The sequence below is a fragment of the Elephantulus edwardii genome, unplaced genomic scaffold (assembly GCF_000299155.1).
Source record: "Elephantulus edwardii isolate Elephantulus edwardi_28Jun2011 unplaced genomic scaffold, EleEdw1.0 scaffold00018, whole genome shotgun sequence".
In the NCBI taxonomy this organism is placed as follows: domain Eukaryota; kingdom Metazoa; phylum Chordata; class Mammalia; order Macroscelidea; family Macroscelididae; genus Elephantulus; species Elephantulus edwardii.
The window spans coordinates 24,974,120-24,990,783 of NW_006399768.1; the positions used below are offsets into that span (position 1 = coordinate 24,974,120).

The 16,664-nt window shown below is 38.6% G+C and overlaps 1 protein-coding gene across 8 annotated transcripts in view; it reads right to left on the reverse strand.

Moving 5' to 3' along the window:
* Positions 1-16,664, reverse strand: part of SORBS2 (sorbin and SH3 domain containing 2) — a 252,030-nt gene that overhangs the window by 78,094 nt on the left and 157,272 nt on the right. For 6 of the 8 annotated variants that reach the window (XM_006882251.1, XM_006882252.1, XM_006882256.1 and 3 more), the window contains 2 exons: positions 10,365-10,503; positions 6,862-7,034 (listed from right to left, as the gene is read on the reverse strand). In XM_006882251.1, the coding sequence (XP_006882313.1) occupies positions 6,862-7,034; positions 10,365-10,503 (312 nt within the window). Of the gene's footprint in view, positions 1-6,080; positions 6,214-6,861; positions 7,035-10,364; positions 10,504-16,664 lie in introns of those variants that run through there. The other 2 variants (XM_006882257.1, XM_006882253.1) reach the window with 2 other exon arrangements.

Consider the following 16,664-nt stretch of genomic DNA (forward strand, 5'->3'; position numbering starts at 1 on the left):
ATTGGGAAGGGTGTGAGTCAAGGATGTGTCCTATCTCCATATCCTGTCAATCTATATGCAGAACAGATTATCTGGGAGGCTGGGCTCTATGAGGAGAAATGTGGAATCAGGATTGGAGGCAGACTCATCAACAATCTGCGTTATGCAGATGACACAACCCTGCTTGCTGAAACTGAGGAGGACCTGAAGCGCTTGCTGCAGAGGATCAAGGACTATATGCAGCCTTCAATATGGATTGAAGTTCAACATCAAAAAACAAAGATTCTAACCACTGGGCCGATTGGCAGCATCATGATAGATGGTAAAGAGACTGAGATTGTTAACAGTTTCAGTTTGCTTGGCTCTACAATCAACACTCTTGGTACCAGCAGCCAGGAAATAAAAAGATGAATTGCATTGGGAAAGTCTGCTGTCAGAGACCTCTCTAAAGTACTGAAGAGCAACAATGTCAGTCTGAAGACTAAGGTGCACCTGATACAGACCATGGTCTTTGCCATTACTTGCTATGCATCAGAAAGCTTGACAATAACTATGGAAGAGTATTGAATATACCATGGACTATTAGGAAAACAAACAAGTTTGTCCTGGAAAGAGTGATGCCAGGTTGCTGCTTTGAGCCAAGCAAGGATTTTGAAGCTTTGTTTGACATACTTTGGACATGTTGAAAGGCAGGATCAGTCCTTGGAGAGGGATGTCATGCTTGGGAGGTTGGAGGAACAGCACAGGAGAGGAAGACCTTTGATAAGGTGGATTGATTCAGTGATTGGAGTAATGGGGGGGTGTTGGAGACAATAAGATTGGCACGGGGTAGAGCAGGTTTTAGGGCTGTTGTACAGAGTCACTGTGAATCGCAGGCAACTTGATGGCACATAACAACAACAACAACAACAATACAGTTATGTATGTACCTTATAAGTATATTACCCTTCTTTGTGGTTGGGCTGTGTTGCAACATTAGATGCCTTGGTTTTATTTTTTCCTTCAATCATAATTCTACCCAGCATTAAACAGCTGATATGTGCAAAGATATATTTATATAAAATTCACAAGATAAAAGTTATAATTATAGTAGTTTGCCTAACTCCTTTTGGTGATAGCTATCATTATCCTTTAAATTTATTTTCTTGAATGTTCTAGTCAAGACATTATTTTTAGAATTCACGAGTAAATATTTTTGACTCAAGTTGTATTCTGATCAGCTTGTTGTTGATGGGTGCCATTGAGTCAGCTCTGACCCATGCAGATTCTATATTAAACAGGATGGAACCTTGCCCAATCCTGTACCATCCTCACAATCCCTGCTGTGCTCAGCCTAGTGCTGCAGTTACTGTCCCAATCCATCTTGTTACGGGTCTTCCTTCTCTTTCACTGATCCTCTACTTCTGCAAGCATGACTTCTCCACAATCTGATTCCTCCTGATAATATGTCTAAAATGTGAGAAGCAAATTCCACCATCCTTGTTTGGATATAGAGAATGAAATATTACATTTACTCGTCAAATTTGTTAAAACACTGAATATAGCAGACCATCAATGGTCCATGAGCAAAGCTAAAAATACAGATATTGTTTTGAAATTTCTTTAACATGATAATTGGTCATCTAAATATACATGTATCCACAAACCAAAAGTCCCTTTAGAGTATAAACTTCCCTGAGTATGCATACTTTTGACAATAAAAACATTAAATTGCACAAAGAATCTAAACTTAATGTCAGGTCAACTTGGATTCAAATCTTGGTTCTTTCTTTACTGTTTAATTCTTCTTGGCAATATGAATTTGGACAAGGTAATGCAAACTTTTTGAGCTTCGGAACTGCATTCTCTATAAAATAAGATAAAGTAAAATAAAATAAAATAATTTTATCTACTTCTTGAATACTACAGAAATCAAAGGAGATAATGAATGCAAAAGGGCCTAGAATAGTGCCTGGAATATAAGAGATGATCTCCTACTAGTACGAAGAGGGGAAAATATGTGTAGAATCATGAATGAAGCTGGACTAATAGATGGAATCCTAACTTACTGCATATCTGGGAAATACAGACAAATACTTTTATGATCATAGCTACTTAGCCTAACTCTTTCAGAAATGATTTAAGCCAGAAACTTAATGTCTCTGTGCATACAGTAACTAAGTATTTTGGTCTAAGATAGTTTTCTTTGTTTAAAATATTCAGTTAAGATTATCACAAAAAATATTCTTGTACCTGTTAGACTGAGCTTTAGTTTAGATTTTACATCTTGATTTTTCCTTCAAAATGAAATCATTTACATTTTCCAACTGGGAACTGCTTTCAAGTAAGTTCTGATTTACAATGACTCTGTAGGGCTGGGCAAGAGCTTCCTATAAGGCTTCCAAGGCTGTAAGTCTCTAGGAAAGCAGAAAGCCTCATTTTTTTCTCCCTCAGAGTAGCTGATTGTATTGAACAACTGACTGTCTGTTTAACAACCAACCACCACCCATCAAAGCCAAGCTGGCTACCATCATCAAGTTGATTCTGAAGCATAGTGACCCTCCATCAAGTCGCTGGGGCCACCTGGCTTTTTAAGCCTCAGTGGATTCTCTGCAAAATGAAATAATCATAGCCAGTCATTTTGCTCTTTCATTAGCAGTGCAACATGCAACACACTATGGCACCAGGGCTCAATTTTTTTGTGTTGTCATTAAACTAATCACCTCCCCACTGATGCCTATTCCAAGCCATAGGGACCTCCCACTGGGTTTCTGAGTCTGTAAATCCGAAGAGGAGGAGAATTCCCAGCTTTTGCCCTGTAACAGTTGATGGATTTGAACTGTCGACCTTTTGGTTAGCATGTTATGTGCTAACTTTGAATATATAATTTGGTAATCTCTACCAATATGGATTAAGCTTAATGGCGACTTGCCTTTGTTACATATCAATTCTTCTTTCATTCTAGACTTTCATTCTTTCTCCTACAGAGGAAAACCTGAGAAGGTTGTAATACTGAATACTGTGCTTGGAAGGGTGGAGGGACAGCTTGGGAGAGGAAGACCCATGATGAGCTGGACTGATACAGTAACTGAGGCAATGAGGGCAGGTGTGTCAGAATCACTGAGACTGGTTCAGGACAGGGCAGGCTTCAGAGATGCTCTACATAGGGTCACTATAGGTCACAGGCGACTTGACGGCACATAACAAGTAGTCAAAGGTAGGAGCAGATGAAGGAGTGTGATTATAAAGCAGGACTCTATCTAAAAGGAATATATGATTAGGCATTATACATACGGGCGACAGCCCAGAATAAGAGGTATATCATTGCAAAGAGGACAAGGGGAGTGGGAGTCGGTAAATGTGCAACAATGAATGAATATTATATTTTTTAAAAAGTGAACTGGAGAGGACAAAGGGAGGGAAAGGGGTGAAATGTACAACAATGAATGCATGAAAATCTAACTTCTCTGTAAATGTTTCTTAAACTCACAATTGAAACAAAATTTCATTTTTAAAAAAGCAGGAGTCTAGCATGATTTAGCACAACATGTATGGTTAAGGGGCATTTGTTTCCTTATAGGACCTCTTTCTCTTACATTAAGCTTTATTTCCTTTATAGTATTAAGTAACATAAAACAAGATACATCTTTGTGCAAAATTGTTTCCCAACTACCCCTAGGCACAGCCAATAGCAACAAGGAAGCCTACTAAGCACATCATATCACTGTATATGGCAGTGCATCTTGACAGACAGGGTTTTCCCCCCCCCACTTGCTGGAGGGCAAATATCAGATAGGATCTCACAGTCATGCCATCTGCTAGCTTTATATGGTGAGCACAGAGATGTCAGGAAATGCCCTGTCCATTGGCAAAGAGGAATGCGAAGCTGGTACAAGGAATACTGAAACTCTGTGTCCCTTCATAAAAGAAGTTCCTGAAGCATTTGAAGTTCCCTTTTGAAGCCAGATGAGTAGTAGAACTGAGCTAACTCAAACAAGAAAACAGAAGTCTACTTGATTTGAGGAATTTTAGTTTTGTATGTGTCTTTCAAAATTATTTTGGATGGACAACAGTCACCAGTCAATTCGTTTTTTCAGTTGTTCTCATTAATCTAATCTGGATATGCCTGAATTATCACTTTTCTTGAGTCTTCAAAGCTTTGGAGCACCAAACGGCTTGAACAGACAGAAATTTCCAACAAGGCAAAAGGCAAGCATTTTCTAGACACTTGAGTTGTTTTGTTCTGTTACTGCCCCTTTCTAGCTTCGAAAATTCTCAAGCAAGTGTTATATTTGCACTCTTAGAAAGGAATCTTGTATTTCACTTAATCAGCTGGCCTTAAATGACATAATAATCTCTTGGGACTTGAGCCCTAGTGATTTTTTGTGGGTGTTAAGAATGGCAGTAAAAGACAAATGCTGGGGGTGGGGGTGGCGGGGATTGTATACCAATGAAGAAGTTTATCTTTTGCTTTTCGAAGAGAGGAGCTAGGGGTGGGGTGTAGAGAAAAAAGTGCAACAATGAATGAATGGAAATCCAAAATCTCTGTAAATGATCATTAAAATTAATAAAATAAAATTTAAAAAAAAAGGCAAATGCTGACATCTCAGCCAGAGAGGCTTTTTGGGAGGCTTTGTTCAGATAACAAAAATGTATCATTTGCTCATTGACTTTGGACTTGCTAAGTAGGATTTCTCAGTTACTTTGCAAATTTCTGTCTCCCTGGTATATGCTGATTGTCTGCAATGACATTACAATATGGTTTATTGAGTCAGTAGCACCTGTGGTGTCCATGCTCTGAGTGGAAGGCTAGTATGAAGTACTCTGGGATCTGATGATCATTACTTTCTACACGAATGAGAAAGAAAAACAACCTTGGGGATTCTTGGCCTGCTGTGGCTCAGAGAAGGTCTGACTCAACATTTATAAACACAGCTATACTTGGATGTGCTCTGGAGGCCTGAAAAATAGTAGATGTGAATAAGAGAAGAGGCTTCACAGACCTGTGCCTATTTTATCAAGCTTTAAAGGTCTAAGTCTGAGTACAATTGTACATAAAAATTATGGCTCCTTATAAGGCACTTCTAGGTTGCTTCTGTTTAATTTTCTACTGCTTAGAAAAGAAACTAGCATTTAGTGTTTAGTGTTTGTGTATGGTTATGTATATCTAAGCGAGCTTTTGATATTGAGCTTTTGATTTTGCAGTAGATAAATAAGGTACATGAAGTTTTTAATAGTACTTCCTGTTCATTAACCATCCACAGCATCTTAATTTTTCCTTTTTAAGCACTAAGAAAGCAAAGTATTGCTACTTAAGAAAATCGTGTCTTCTGGAGAAGAGAAAAAAAACCACAACGGACAGTATTTATATGCCCACTGTAATGCATTACTTATTGACTTAGATTTAAGACATTTAGAAGTCGTAGGTAAAAACTCCTTCAGACACACTCTAGCTACACAGCATTAGGGATCTCTTAATTTATCTACCTGCTATGCTTCAAGTATCAGTTAGATAAAATCATCATACCACACCTCTCTGAGATTATCTTTTTTACCATATCAGAAAAAAAATATACATAGATAAGATTTAATGATTTGGGGAGCCAGAAATCTTAAAAAAACCAAAACACCAAAAACATAATTTTCATAAGACTCAAAATATTAGTCACAGTCTTTGAGCTTTTTCTGTCACTTAAGCACAAATGAAGATTCTTACAACTTTATAATTAGTCACAGTGCAGTTTGCCCACAATCTCACTAGTCTAAAGCCCCCAATTGCTATGTGAATTTATGTTTTCACGTCAATCTTAATACAGACATTGGAATAATCCACTTTTTAACTCTCCCCTCTGTATATAAAACCCCTATTTGTTATATGTTAAATTCTGAATCAGGGAGAAAATAAGGAAACTTCAATTTTGTCTTAAGTTCTTTTTTTGAATATTTCCAATCTTACAACTTTTTTAAAAGCATATCCTTCCCATTCTTATCCTCTAACCCTTACTCCCCTCTGCTCCCCAGGTTTTCTTTCCAGGAAAGAAGCTTTGGCCCCTCCCCGCCCATCTGCCGGTGGCCCGTCCCTCCTGCCCACACTCCACCCTCGCATCTCCCCACACCTTCACCTGCAGAGCTGTAGCCGCTCTCATCCTGATCTGCGCCCTGCTTCTCGGCCGCCAGCACAGACCTTCTGTTCAAGAGGACCTGGTCAGCCTGCAGCTGCCTGCCCAGCTCGCACTAGCTGCCTCTGCCAGTGCTGAGCTTTGCCAGAAGGGGCTGCCCTGACACACAGAGCAGTGCTTTTGGCAGGGTTTAAGGACTAAAAAAAAAAAAAAAATCCAAACACTTTCATTTATCTTCCCTGGAGAGTTCTCAGCAGGCACAGCTGAAGAGGGACACTAAAATGTGTAGTTTTTCCTCAGACAGCTTTTTCCCTCCAATGACATTAGCTCTCTACATTCCAAACATCTCACCTCCCAACTCTCAATTCACAGCTCCCAAACTCTGGTGTTAACACACATCCATTTCAAGAAACAAATCTCTGGCTTATTTGCAATGCATGTGGGAATTCAATGGAGCCAAAGAATTCACACGTCCTTCTTTTTTCCTTCTACAGCCCCAACATGCCCTGGTAGAAGGCAAAAAGCATACTTCTATCATTTAAACAGAACCACCGTTGTGACGGCTTTTAATTACAATGGAAATCCTGAGATTGTACTTTAAAATGCAATTATTTTCTGCAACCAGTTCTCTTCCTCTACCACACGCAGTATAATATTCATGAGAATTCAGATGGCACCGGGTGAGATCCTCATTATATAAGATGGTAGGAATGCATGAAGCCACTGACAATCCAGCCTTTGTACCGTCCACACACTCCCAGAGCAACACGCAGGCCATCCCTACCGTCCTAATTGCAGTGGGGATTCCTGATTCATCCACAGGCCCGATCCCGGGGTAGTGAGGGGCCTTGATGACAGTCACTCTCTTCTCCTCCTCTGAAGATCTGTAGAGAGGGATGGAGCTGCCCGAGGTGCCGTCCAGAGACTGTGCATGCTGGGGATAGGTCTCTGTGGAATCTGTGGAAAAAAATATAATGGACTTGATACACAGAGTCATGAATGAATGTGCCTACCCTTGTATATTTCTGGCATCTGTCACATAGTCTTTGTTTCCATTATGAACTCCTTTCATTAATTTACTTTGAGTAACATTGCTAATGCATAGGAGTTTATTGAACAGACTTGTAACATTAAGAACCTCATTGTTTCAGCAAGAGGAATAAGAGAAGATAAACATTTGCTGAATAACATGTGGCAGATGCTATACAAAGTAAGCACTTTGCATACATAGTTTCATTTTACCTTCTCAGGAAGCTTGCTAATAGGGAAAGGGTTCAGGAATAGAATTCTTGCCTTCTATGTAGAAGACCCAAGCTGAGCCCAAGAAACTTAGACATAGTCACTAACTTATCTGTTATTGAAGACTTGTGTGTTGCTATGATGCTGGGGAAATTTAACTGGGGATTGCACACTAAGAGAGACTAAGAAGGACCCAGTGATATACTTTTCCAAAAGAGTCAGTGGAGATCTATGGATCACAATGATCTAAACTGTAACTGATCTTAGGGAAGCCTGGGCAGAGTCCCTCTCTGTTGTGTGTGGAGTCACCATGAGCGAGGCCCACCTGATCAGAGCAACAATCTTGGGAGAACATCCATTTACAGATACAGAAGCAGAAGCTGAGCTACACTTACTAATGTTCCTAGGGTCATATTTTACTTTACAATCATTTTTTGTGACAATGCCAACTATCATTATTTAAAAGTACAGATATGTGCTTTTAGAACAAAATATATGGCTCTATAATAATTATCTAAAATTTAAGGCAAACCCCCCCAAAATTTAAAAAACTTCATATCCAAACAGATATTGAAAGAAAAGACTATTAGTGAATTAATGGTTTTAAATTATTAGAATGGACTTTTTTAAAAATACTTACAGGCCCATAGTATATCTGTTTGAGTTATAAAAATGCCCCAAACCATAACTTATTGTCATTGGAGGATAACTATAAATTACATGAGATTTATCAAATTATTATCTTTGTGTTATGTTTATAAACTTTCAACATACCTGCATAGGAAATTAAAGTACAAATTCCACTGACTCTTCTGGTAGTTGTTATGTGCCATCAAGTTGCAACTGATTCATAGCCAACCACAAGGTAGGTTTTTAGAGTCAGTAAATTATATGAGAGGAGATTGCCCATCTTTCTCCCACAGAAGAACTGGTAGATTTGAACAGCGTGGTTTTGGGTTGGCAGATCAATTCTCTATGGACTATGCCACCAGAGCCCCTGATGGAACATGTTAGACTAGCAGAATTTTTAGAGTTTCTCACTGTTTGTGTAATAATGCATGTTGTTGTTGTTTGCTGTCAAGTCAGAACTGACTCACAGCTGGCCCTCCAAGTGGGTTTTTAGAGATTTTTTAAAAGGTGACAATTGCCTATTTTCCTTCTTTAGTGCAGTTGGTGGATTCAAACCACAGGCCTTAAGATTAGCAGCACAACTTCCATGGGGGGAAAAATCCAGATACAGTGACTCCCATTATAAAATGGTACCGTGCATTGTCTGCTCAAGGGCAAAATTCTGGCACAAGGCAGTTCTACTCTGTTATATTCTAAAAGGACTTCATTATAAGATTCACATGATCCCCAGGAGCAGAGTTAGAGAAAGCACAAGTATATTTACACTTTCTTTAATGAGTCCCGCAGCTACATTTAAAGTCTTAAGAGTTATGAAGGTTTTGTTGACCACAGAAGCTGAGTTCCACGATGCGTATACTTCATGGAAACATAACATTTTCTTTTAAGTGTAAGAAGCATCACGTTCTTCGAATGTGTGAGGAACAAGGTCTCTGGGAGCATGCCCTAGTCATCCTGTCCTCAGCCCTGCTCCTGCTGTTCTGGAAGCTTCCAAGTGTTCAGCAATACAGACATTTTTATCCTGAATTCAAACAATCGTTCAATTCAGATAATTAATTTTTTTTCAAAAAAACACTATTAAGTAAAGATTTACAGTCTTGGAAACCTGATGGAGGGTCCTTTTAAGTCAGAATCAACTTGATAGTGGGGGGTGGTACATAAGTATTTATTTGTTTTAAAACTCTCCTAGTATATTTTAGAACATAAAAAGGTTTTGATTGTTTAGGATGGTTTCTTTACCAGGAGGCTTCAAATTGTTCATGAAGTTTATGAAATTGTATGTTTAAATTTTATGTAAATGTGCACTTTTATCCCCTCTCCTGAAGGAGAGTTACATCTTTCATATAATAGTTAAATTCCAAAAGATTAAGGACTATCACACCATAAAATAATACCAAAGACACATCAAAACAGATACCCATGATGGTTTTCTGTCACATTTCAAAGACTATAGACATTTTACTGAAAGGAAACTGTTTCATCGTTCTCCCTCAGAGTCAGGTGGATTTGAACCAACTGCTTTTTGGTTAGAAGCCCAGCACATGACATACTGTACCACTATTTTTCTGTGCTATTATGTTGGAACCAACTCAACTGGGCCTCCAGGGGTTTCTCAAAAGATATAAATCACATGGGAGGAGATACGTCATCTTCTGCAAAGCACCTAGTGGATTTGAACTGTCAGTGCAACTGCAATTTACCACTAAGCCACCAGAGCTCACTTACTGTACCACTGTATGCCATCAGGTTGGAACTGACCCGTAGCTGATCCTCCAACTGCTTTTCAGGGATAGAAAATCACAAAAGAGGAGACTGTCCATTCTTCTCCCGTGGAGCAGCTGGTGGATTCAAACCATGTGTCTTTGGGAATTGTAGCACAGTTTCTTACCACTAGGCCACTAGTACACTGAGCCAGTAAGGCTCCTTATGTAAGGTTATGTAAAGGAACTCTGAGTGTTTCTTTGACTACTTTGTGAGGTAGCCTGTCCCCTTGTTGATTGTTTTAACTGTTAAGACGTTCTTTCTCATCTTTAGCAAAATACTTTTCTGATGTGAAAGTTCTTCTATAAAAACACTGGCTGCCTCAAACTGGAGTAACAAACTTTACATTTATGTTCACTTGCTGGCACGAATGCTCCTCTCTCTAATCAAGACGTCTTCTTTCTTCCCTTCCCCATAAACTGCCTACTCAGCCTTGGCCACTAATGGAAACACCTCTTGGAATAGCTGAAGCCTCTTTCTCCATTGTTGAATCCTTTGCCCCTAACTCCTCTTGTAGGGAAGGGTGATAAAATAGCGGAGTATTATGAGCTTCTGCCTCCTTTTTGAAAAGCTCCTTTGAGATATTATGTTTTTCTCCTGTGATTTGTAGTAGCCATACTGGGAAATTGTGAAGAAAATCATGACAATCAGGTTACTTACCAAGTGACCGGCCATGCTGCATGGTAATGCTTGAACTGAACGAGCCCGGCAGAGAGTAAGCTGAGGGGGAAAACGGCCTTTGATAGTAACTCATTGGACTCACGGCACCACCAGAGTTTCCATTCACTGTTATCTGGCTCTGGGGAAAGCGAAGAAGCATTTTGTTAAAGTTTCAAACCCTTGTAAACACTATTCGTTCAGATGTTAGTAAACCATTCTCACTCCATTACAGAGATTAGCTGTAAAGTTTTAGTTCCTTTGAAAATTGATGTCTAGAGAGATGGCACATTCCCCCTCAGTGTCAGAGTTAATTTCCCCTGAAAACATTATTTTGTATATGTCAGAGAGCACAGAGGGGTCAAGGAAGAAAAGCAGCAGCTGATGGTGAGCATTGTGCCCTGCCAAGGAAAAGCTGAATGGCCTCTCTAGCAGTCAGAACGAAATGACTGTGGACAGTGAATTTGCTCTTCTGCTTCTAACCTGTATAGTCAGAATGCCCTCACACTATTCTGCATGATGGATTCCCAGTGAACGTTCTCTGATATGAGAAAAGGAACTGGCTCTCAGCCTTAGTCATGGATAATGGCTGGTGAAGAATCATTTCCTGAGGTGTCTAACAAGGACACAATGTTTAGATTTACTTACCATGTTGGAGCCTACTCTAGAAGAAGCTGGTAAGTGGCAAAGCATCAGAAAGACATGCCAACCACATTGCCTTCTCCTTCTAATCTGTCCTAGTACTTTATGAACCTTTGGGCTCTTAAAAATTTATTGTTTTGATTGTTTCATAACTGAGTGTTTTATAGCCTCAATGGTATTTCCAGCTTTTTGTTAGACATGGATATGGATAGAGACAGAGACAGAGATATAAATTTCCTTTTTTATTAGTTGCAGTCTCTTGCTAATAGCAGTAGCTATTCACATTCAGTTGGTACATGTTCAGTTAAATGGAACCAGTTAGAGGGTGAGCTCACCCCTGTCAAGCACCCCTTTCTATCCTTCCTACTCACAATATATACGAAGTGTGGAGATTACACAACGCATGCAAATGAAACAAAACATTAGGAAAGGCATTCAGTTAAACTTTATGGTAAGCACACACGGAAACAAATCTGTACTTTAAGGACAATTTGAGAACCTTCTCGAAGTATTATAACTCACTCTTTCTCAATGCTGTTAAATCAGAACCAACCCACAGCTGACTCTCCAGCAGGTTTTAGGAGGATGTAAATTGCTTCTGAGGAAGCTGCCAGTCTTTTCCCCACAGAGCCACTTGTGGATTCAAACTGTCAGGGAGATGTTACCTTTGAGTTCATAGTGCAACTCCCTACAGACCACACTATCAGAGGACCCTAAGTGTTGTAAAGCACAATATTTTCTTTAAAAAGCCCATAGTACCAGTGACTTTGTCACGTGGGGCACAGAAGAGGCTCTCAATAATTTTAACCTCACCTCAAAGTGACCTTCCACTAGACTTTTAAGGCTGTAAATATTTACAAAATGAGACTGCACATTGTTCTCCTTCAGAGCAACTGATAGATTAGAACTTCTGACCTTTGGGTTAGCAGCCAAACAGGAAATGTATCATGTTGGGAAATGAAATCTGAAACTTCATTGAATGGAACATTTTTAGTGCAGTCACTGAATAAATACTGAACTCTATTAAAAAATATCATCTTTTCTCATCTATAATTGCAGTGTCTTAGAAAGCAAATGCAAATAATATTTCTCCATATATGGTGCTGGCAGATTTATGACATTGATATGGAATACTAGGTAGCACAAAAAATTATGGCTATGACAATACTTATTTTAAAGTTCATTATATATTATTCTTGGAAATAAATTTCCAATTTTAGTCTAAAGTTATGTGCTTTTCATATAAAGACCATGGTAAATAAATTACATGCAATTGAAATTGTTTCATAAAATTCTGAGTTATTTTAGCCATTCACATATTTATTGTGAACTGTCCTTGTCATGTAGACTAGTTAAATGATATAATATGTATGGAAAATATTTATATAAAACAATAAATTTCTAAGTTATTATGCTAAAATGGCTCAGGAGAAACATTTCCAAAAAATCATAAAGCTGCATTCCTATAATATTGATTTCGATTTCCTCATTTATTCTTGTAAGATGGTAGCTTTTAGTAAAAAAAGGAGTAAACTTATGCAGTCACTAATAATTTCTATGAGAAAACAGTATGCACTAATCTGAGGTAACCTTTATTAGTTGTTATGATGAGCTAAACTTTTAAAAAATATTAAGACTTTAAAATATAATAATAATATTATGATCTATACTTAGGTCTAAGTTTCTTAGATAACTTGTCATTAAGGCAAATCACTGTAAACACATTCATTACAGCACTATTGTGTTGGCCTAACTAATTCTGAAAAGAATGAAGAGAATATAATGGAATTTTCAACCAAGGAGGCTTGTGAAGATGACGAATAGTTATCCCTTGTAGATTGTTCAGAGTTGGTTTACTAATCATCAACTATGCAAAATAAAAATACTCAGTACAAAATGAGATGGCAGAGAAGGAATCTGCTGTTTTGGCCTATGGAGACCTGTATATAAAACAGTAGAGGCAGAGGAAGGAGGAATAATTACATGAGTGGCAGCAGAAGGTGTTAAGGTGAGACCATCTGTCACAGCTGACCTTTGACTCAAGGCTGGGGGTTGTGTGTGAGGAGTGATGTCAGAGTTAACACTGTGCAGCTCATCTAGAAGGCCTGTGGAGAACTCTGTGTGCGTGTGTGTGTGTGTGTGTGTGTGTGTGTGTATGCCCACCCAGGCGTGTGGGTTTGTGGTCCAAGAACCTATGACATGACTGCTTTTAGGAGCTGAGAGAGAAAGGCTGCCTACATAAACAGTGTGAAAGGATCCCAGTTTAAGTAGGCGTTAAGGCCACAGGTTGTCAGATGGTGAGCAGTCCAAGCGATGCTGGACTGGAGTCGCTGTCTGGTGAAAGAGTGGTGTGGACAAAGGGTAGTGCAGAAGGGGTCGAGAAAAGGCTTCCGGTGTGGTCTGACCCTGTGACTAGGAAACATTTTCCTCCAACGCATGGGCAGCTAAGTCCTGGTTTCCAGGCTGAGTTTGAGGAAACAAGAGTAAGAGATCTAAATTACCCAAGGAATAAAGATAGCTCTTTCTGTAGTGCAACAAAGAAAGTAAAGCATACGTTTTATTGGCAAGCATTTTCGGGAGAACACTCAGATGGATTAGGTGTCAACCACACATTACAGGAAAAGTTTAAGAACATGGGGGAGGGGAATGAGTCCAGTCCGTGTCTTTTAGGGAGGAGCAGGAAACAAGGTCAGTTTTCACACTGCATTGCAAAGCACTGCAGTTTCTCTCCGGTGAGAGTTTAAGAGAATCAACACATTGAGAATTCCATTCCTCTTCCTCCTTTGGGAGTTTTTGTATTTGTAATTATGGCAGTGATGTGATAGTTGATGTCTATCAGTCAGCAGAATGAGTTCTCTATCCCTCAAAATATTCTTTAGAGCAGAATTCTCTTTATGACCATCCACCTTCCAAAATGTTCATGAAATATGAAGCAGTTGGGCTTGGGGTTTCATTTCACACGTCCCCCTCCACTTGACATATGGCTTTCAAGCTTGATGAAACTAGAAACAACTCTCTGGAAAGGCTATTTTGGCTCCTGTCCATTCATTGACTGTATTCTTTGACATGACTGAAAAGATTGAACTTTAGAATAATGTTGCAGTCCAAACAGAGGTTTATAGTGGGAAAAATGAAGTGTCAAACCACCTGCTGGATATGGTTAGAAGTCCTCTTGGTTTTAAATCTTAGGGAAGGAGAAAGAAACTGACAGAGAAATTAAACTTTAATACCTCTAAGGCTGTAAAACCAAAGAGGCTAACACCGATGGAGGGGTGGTCTGTAGAAGGAAGAGAAGCTGACCCATTAAAGGTCCTTGGAACTATTGATCAGAACCTTGATAATGTCAGTTGTGCTGGTGAAGAGTAACCTCAACATAGTAAATGAAATCTTGAAGCAAATGTTCTTCCTTATGAGTTCAACTGCCCTCTCTAGAATAGAGAGTTTATGTGTTTGACATAAGACCAGCTAAGACAGATGATCAGAAAAATATATGGGAAATAATACATAGATGGTAAATGAGTTAAAAAGAACTTTATAAAGAAATCTTGTCTAGTAAAGATTTAAAGTGGTGCCATTGGAGTCTTTGACCATCTGTCATTTTTATATAGTTGATGTCATGCACACTGCTGGTTTCCTATAAAGTCTTAAATTTTTTCCTCAGGTTTTTAATTGAGAATGTTAAAAAAAAAAGTCCAATACTACTAAAGGCCTCTTTGGATCATATATCCTTTTTGAAATATGATGATAGTGATATTCTCTTAGGAAAATGTACCAATTCAGATGTACATAAAATCCTATGTACAGTTTTAGGGGTTTGTAGGTGCTCTGAGGTACGTCCTTAATGTAATGAGTTACCCACTGTCACAGAGTGACTCATAGCAGCTCTGTAGGATGGAACAGAACAGCCTGCAGGCCTTCCTACGTTGTAACTCTTTACGGAAGCAGACGGCCACATCTCTTTTTCACAGAGCAACCTGATGGATTCTAGTTATTGGCCTTTTTGTTAGAAACTGAGTGCTGAACTACTGTGTCACCAGGGTACTTTAATTTAAAAGTAGCTCCAACCCTGGGTAAAAGACATATTTCCTTAATTTTTTAAAAAAATATTCTCTTAAATGTTATATTTTACTATCCAAGGTTTTAAATATCTTTAGAATTAACTGATAAAAAAATCAATTAGCTTTTAAATATTCAATAAGAATATAATTTTATTGTCGTTGTTATTGTATGCTGACAAGTAGGAATCAATTCATAGCTGACTCTCCAGCAGGTTTTCACAGGCAGTAAATTGCACAGAAGGAGACTGCCCATCCTTCTCCTGGGGAGCAGATGGAGGATTTGAACCCAGTGCCTTTGAGATTGTAGTGCAAGTTCTTATCACTAGGCTGCCAGATGCTTAAAATAATTGAGGATTTTATTAGTAATAAAACACAATATTTAGAAACAATACTAATTACAATTAACATTTTAGAAATTTGCTACAAGTCTGAATGGAATTCAGCTTGAGCAGTCTTGGGTTGGGTAGAGTGACGGGAATTTCTTACAGTGAGGCATTTTCTCTTAAGAAGTTTCCATGTAACATTAATCTCTTTTTAGTTTTGCTTATACTAAGTGAAAATTCTGTTAAATAATATAAATCACGCAAATGGATTTGTGTTACCAGCTCAAAGGAATTTTTCCCTTTAAAATTCAAAGGAAACAATGCGAAATAGCTGAGACTCTTACAAGACTGGCTTGCCTATATCCTTGTCCTGGCAACATTTCAAAAGTCAATGCGTATTTCTCTCTAAAACCACCCATGTCAGAAATAATATGACTGTGTATTTGCACAGTGTTGAGCTTGGGAATAGTCTTTACCCATTCACTATTCTTTCAAAAAGAGTATCTACAGACAACAGAACGATTTCATCTTTTGATTTTTTCTTGCCACCTCTTTGTATGCTCACAGTTTTGAGTCTGCATCGTGAATGTATGGGTGGAGTTAGCAGATGCAATGCCTCCTGGTGAGTCAAAATATAGCGGAACTCAAAAAGACATGTCTACGGTCACCCACACAGCAACTTTGAAATATCTTGCCATAAAGATATAAAATACTTTTTAGATTCCGTGGAGCTCCTGTTAAGGAGCTCCTGTTAAATGAGCTTGGCCTCCTCACTAATGAGGTGTTCTCTTAGACAAGCTGACCACGTCCCACATGTACCCTGAAGAAAATGTAAGAAGAGAAACTAGGTGTGAATAAGGGAAGAAAGACAGATCTTCTTAATTTAAATTATTATGCATTTTTTCAAATTACTTTTGAACATGGGACAGTTTTGTTTTCTTTCCTATTGAATTTTCAGGAAGATATAATGCTGTAGAAAATTTGTCTCCTTTTCAAGACCATCGATGACTAAAGTATTTGAACATCAATCAAGGGCCACCAACTCTTAGTGAGGATAAGTTAGGTCTTTTGTTTGTTTGTTTTTTCAATTTCCCTAAGTGTTGGGATATAGAGGTGGGAAGGAGGAGCCAGACGCAACAACTTGCTGCTGCCTCATCTTTGTCAAAGTGATGGCATAACACCTGGATTTTCAATTCTTATATCTTAAAGAGAGAGCTCTTGCTTACTCAAAAGAGCATTGAGTATCTTGGTCTAAATAAGTTCAACTCAAAATGATACAA